This window comes from Chinchilla lanigera, unplaced genomic scaffold, assembly GCF_000276665.1.
Source record: "Chinchilla lanigera isolate Chin_1 unplaced genomic scaffold, ChiLan1.0 scaffold00097, whole genome shotgun sequence".
In the NCBI taxonomy this organism is placed as follows: domain Eukaryota; kingdom Metazoa; phylum Chordata; class Mammalia; order Rodentia; family Chinchillidae; genus Chinchilla; species Chinchilla lanigera.
The window spans coordinates 2,042,220-2,047,302 of NW_004955498.1; the positions used below are offsets into that span (position 1 = coordinate 2,042,220).

Genomic DNA, 5,083 nt, shown 5'->3' on the forward strand with positions numbered 1-5,083 from the left:
GTGACTGAACTTGATTAGTTGTTCAAAAGATTTGGAGGTGGTTGGCAGGAGGAATGTGGCAAGGTGTGGAGACCCAGGCTGGAGATGCCCTAGAATATTGTGCGCAGTGCTTGATGTGCAAACCTGGTCAGAGCTCAGAAGAACAGAATGTTGATAAGAGTGAGCACAGTTAGGTTCAGGCTCACCTCCTGGCAGCTGGGAAGCAGGGAGAGGGAGGAAGGGAGCAGTATTCCACAATCCTCTTCCAGGGCGCTCCTTCAATTCTGGGAGTGAGCACTGAAAGTGTATGTATGAGTTCCATCTATGCTGTAGGTGTGGCCTGTCCTGAAAGGTCAGCTAAGAACTCTAAAAATGAGCATGAAGACTTGTGTGTATTTCTCTTTACAGTAACGTCCAATTTAGCAGGGGGAAAATTTTCTCCCATCTTTACTTTCCTGGACAATCTGCTAACCTGAGCTTTTCCTACAGCACACAAGGATGTGTCTGTCTGATTCTCATCAGGACAAATGCCTCTAGTCGTACTGCAAAGCAGGACTTTCCTGTGGGGAGGGACACAGACCAGACACGGCCACAGTCAGTGCTTTTTATCTTTATTTTGACATAAACAAAAAGCACTTAGCACCTACTCAGAGAACTTCAGGGTCTGGAGGAGTTCCCCCACATCAGCTGTTTTTCTTTCCTCTACTGTGGTGAGCATGGTCCTGCCTCCCGTGCAGCTTCTGTGGGTCTGAGCACCTACAGGAGCTCATGCTCATGCACATGGGTTCATTGGAGATTTTCTAGTAAGTGATTCCATTAAAATCCTACAAAAATGTCACAGTAGTCCCAAATATTGTCGTAATTTGCCTGCCAAGACAAGCAGGTATGCTTGCATGGCAAAATGTTTATCATCCACTAAGAAAGTTTGCTAGTGTGATGTTTTGAATGTCAGGTGTGGAACTCAGCTCTAAATGTCACAGTCCAAGGGAACTTTAATGTCAAAAAGGCCATTGCTATTGGAGGGAGTCTAGGGTGAGCAAGGGCCAGGCAGGGCCTTCTGCAGGACCTGGTCCAGCACAGGTGATTGTGGGCTGTTCCCCTGGGAGTAGCTGCCCCCATCGCCTGCGCAGTTTGGCATTCTGAATTCAGGCCTGGGTTCAGTGCCTTGGACACAGGGCCTTTCTATACCTTGAGAGGGATTTTTTTTTTTTTCTGAGTACAGAAATAAATTCAGAAACAGAGCTGGGTTCCTGGTCGGGAGGAGTGGGAACAGGGTGGCCTCTGGATGACTTCTCACTGAGACAGTGCTGGTCTTGTCATGTACTGCACGGGATGCTGAGAAGTTCCCGAGACCAGCAGTGCTCAGCGTCCTCATCTATGAAATGGGTCTTACAAACATTTTTGGTTGTAGAACTGGTGAAATTTCAGAAGTGTATTATAACTACAGACAGAATGCCTGACATAGATCGAATATTTGGTGATAAGCAGGTGGCTGTAGTGGTCCCTTAAATCTGGAAGATCTTGTGCTCTCCTTGGAAAATTTGTGTGTTTTTCGCAGGGAAGATGCAGCTCAGTCTGAAACTGAACAGTGAATCAAGCTAAAATCCTACTTAATAAACATTCTCCCAATGTATTCTCTCCAATAGGATGTATTACTTCATTACATACTGGGGAGTCTGTCCTGCTAGGACGAATTCAAAGCTCTTGAATTTGGGTGAAGAACCGCATTCCACTCTGTGTTGGATTGTCTTCCCCTGGAACAACTATTTTCAATCATATCACATTCACCAAATATCTAGCTTTGTGTCTCAGGAAGCATCTGTGGCAATGGGGCCTAAAGCCCTGGTCATTCTAGTGACAAGACCAGCTCAGCACAGACCCAATTATGTGAAGCCTGAAGCAAAATTTCTACACCCTGACAACACCAGCATAAACTTCCTTTAGAAAGAAATAATTGAAAACTGGCCCAGACTGAGTCCTGGTATAAGACAGGAGAAGCCTCTCTCACACTCTGAGAAGGATCTCTGGCGGGGGAACCTCCTGATGAGGTGTCATCTGGTCACTCATGAAACTGGGTGAATCCACTGGCCAGATACAGACAGCCATCTTGTATTAATGTTGAGGTAAACGGGACTCAAGAGGAGAAGCTGTTCCCAGGGAAGCTGTCAACTGAGTAGTGCTAGACTCTGGAAAGTGGACACTCCCAGCAGAGAGGAGAGTACCAGGTGAGGGCCGTTAGGACCTCACTTCACCTGAGAGTCAGTTACACTTATCTCTCAAGAAATCTGTGCAGATGTTGGGCATAAGTTCCGTTGTTCGTGCTCTGCGTATGACCACACTTCTCACAGCTGCGCCAGGTGAGGACTCCTTTCAGCTTTATTAAACATACAAAAACAAAGCTCAGAGCAGTCTTCTGCCCTCTCAATCTTTTATCTAAAGTCCAAGACACCTCATCTGAGGGTCTGCCGTTGACCACCTTGCAGTTGCACAGAAATCAGCTCCCTCAGAAAGAACTGCTCTTACCCCAAGCCCCAAATCCCCTAGCTCAGCCCTCACCCATGGCTGCCCTCTGCTAGACCCGCTCCCCTCAGGGCTCTTCTGCATGTCATTTAGGAGCTGCAACCCATCTGTCTACCTCCTGACATTCGTGGTGCTCCTGGACTCCACCATCCATCCCGTGGGGCAGGTTTGATCCTGCTCAGTCTGTTATGCCCATATCTCCACCACAGACACAGGGCCTCCAAAGACACTTGTGCAATGAACCCTCGTGTGTCATGTGCCTGTGAGCAGATAATTTGTTTAATGGCATTAAATTTCTCTAGTATAATTGAACAACACAGGCACATTCAGGTGCACATACAAATTTTAATGCTATAGAATAACAAGGAAAAGGAAATAAGAAGCAGGGACTTGATTTTATCCTCATGCTTTTTTCTGGACTCCATCTAACTTGTTGTAAATTTCTTATACATTTCCAAGGAAATTTCTATTCCAACTGGAGGATATCTTGCTCAATATGACAAACAAAATGAAAGCTTTCCCTGCTGGGTTTACAAAAAATGAAGATGCTTACACGTGGAAAGGACAAGCAAAATTCCTTGTGATCAATATCACAGAAACTCAGTTTCAATCAGAAATCAAAAAGAAGTTCCAGTATCATAAAAGTAAAAAGAAATGTGTGATTAACAGCATTCTTCAAATAAGATGTGCAAGCTATGTCAATCTTACAAAAAAGGAACAAGACTCTCAAAAGGGATGAAAAAAACATTTCTAAGTAACCCAAATAGAACAGACACCAAGATAGTATGCACTGTATTCTCCCCACCTCCTCTGGCTCTTCACAACTTAGAAACTGACTGGTCTCCGCAAACTCAGACAGAGAACGGGCCTCATTTCACCTGGGGTGGGAGCTAAGCCAGTGGTGTTACCATGGCACACTCCCTGCCCCTGGCATTCACACTTCGTCCTCAATGGCCTCTAACTCATTCATGGCAGACTCTAGGTCTTCTTTCAAAGCCTGATCATATAGACGTGGATAGGACCTGGGATCCATCTTGTTAACCTTGCATAAATGCTCCAAGACTTTCATCTTGTTGGTTTCAGCGTGGGTCCTGGGACCCCAGAGGAACTCATAGCGAGCAGGATAACTACTGGGCACCTGCCGGTACTCCAGGTACCCTTCCTGCACCAAATCCTCGGTGATGAATTTCCACCGGTCCCCAGTAGGAAAGTGCCTCTTTGGTAACATCTGCCTCGTTCTCACTACTTCCTTTATCTCCTCTGTACTGGCATAGCTGCCATTTACAAAGATGACTGTTAAGATCACTATCAAGAGGTCAATTTTGGGAATAATCTGGTCATCGCCCACTATCCCTGTATAAGTGAGGCCCAAGAGAGGGACAATGTTATATGTGTCGCCAGGGGAATTCCTCTTCCTCACATCAATGCCAAAGCCGAGACACATGCACTCACGCACCTCCTTGAAGAGCAGAGGGAACTGCTCATGGTCATCGTGGTCCACAATGTGCAACATTTCTGCCTTGGTGACCAGCTCTTTCTTTTGATACTTCAGGAGCAAGAACTCTACCAATTTATCTGTCTTGTCACCTATGAACACGCGCCTCAGGATCTGAGGGACTTGCATGACCAGGATGGTGTATGCATCCTCCTCTTCACTGCTGGAGGTCTGGCTGGATTCGCTGCTTTCACTGAAATCCATAGTAACGGTGGAGAGAACACAGTCCTGAGGATTCTGGGGAAAACTTGGTGCTCCGGCCTGAGGTGCTTCAATTCTTTAACCCGGGGTTTTAGTACAGGAGGAATAGGAGGCAGAAGAAGCTATGGCTGCTAATTCCTCTCCTTAAGGTTTGGGAACCTGCACCTCCACAAGCCCACGTGCCCCACTTCGGTCAGGACGGCCTCCTCCTGGCTTACTGCAGTGTTTCCTCTGACTGTAAAGATGGCCTTGGAGACAGCAAGAACTGGGTGATGAGGACTCAGATGCCTGGAGGAGAGAGGGACACTGTGAGTGTACTGAGGTGAGAACACCACTCCTGTCAGCTCCCACAGAGGCCCGATTTCAGGCCTTCCCTTTGAGTGGTGCTCTAGGGCCTCACAGGCTCCTGTTGTCATGGCAGCTCTGTCCCCAAGAGGCTCAGAGAGGAAGTGAGACTGCGCCTGGGGTGACAGCTGCACCACAGAGCACAAGCCTCTAGGGCAGACAGTATGACAGGTGGGGCCTGGCCACACGAGTTGCCTTTGTCCTTGGAAGGTAAAGCCCTAGGTACACATCAGGGCAGGCACTCTCCTGGACTCCAGACCCTGTCTGGGCCTCCTCCGTTGTGTGACCTGTCCGTACTCCTCAGACCCAGACCTAAAGCACCTGCTTTCTGATCCTCCTCTGAGAGGCAAGGAGAACCCGTTACACTGCACCTGGCAAGCTCAGTCCTGGTCTCCCTGCCTCACAGCAGGGCCGGCTCTACTTTGTGAGGTCCCTTCTATCCTGGGTGGTTTCTCTACTCTCTGCTCACTCAGCATCCTCCGCTGCGCTTCAGCAGGGCCTGGACCCCAATCCTGTCCTGGCCTGGAGCAAACACTTAGAAGA

At 48.0% G+C, this 5,083-nt stretch overlaps 1 protein-coding gene across 1 annotated transcript; it reads right to left on the minus strand.

Annotated features, from left to right (window-relative positions):
- Nucleotides 1-3,433: 3,433 nt before the first annotated feature.
- LOC102017036 (melanoma-associated antigen 10-like) lies at nt 3,434-4,198 on the minus strand. Its single transcript, XM_005406467.1, has one exon. The coding sequence runs from the start codon at nt 4,196-4,198 to the stop codon at nt 3,434-3,436; it is 765 nt and encodes a 254-aa protein (XP_005406524.1).
- Nucleotides 4,199-5,083: the final 885 nt, after the last annotated feature.

Bases quoted from the DNA above. Each gene is read 5' to 3' on its own strand.
- LOC102017036 (XM_005406467.1), bottom strand. From the start codon at position 4,198: ATGGATTTCAGTGAAAGCAGCGAATCCAGCCAGACCTCCAGCAGTGAA.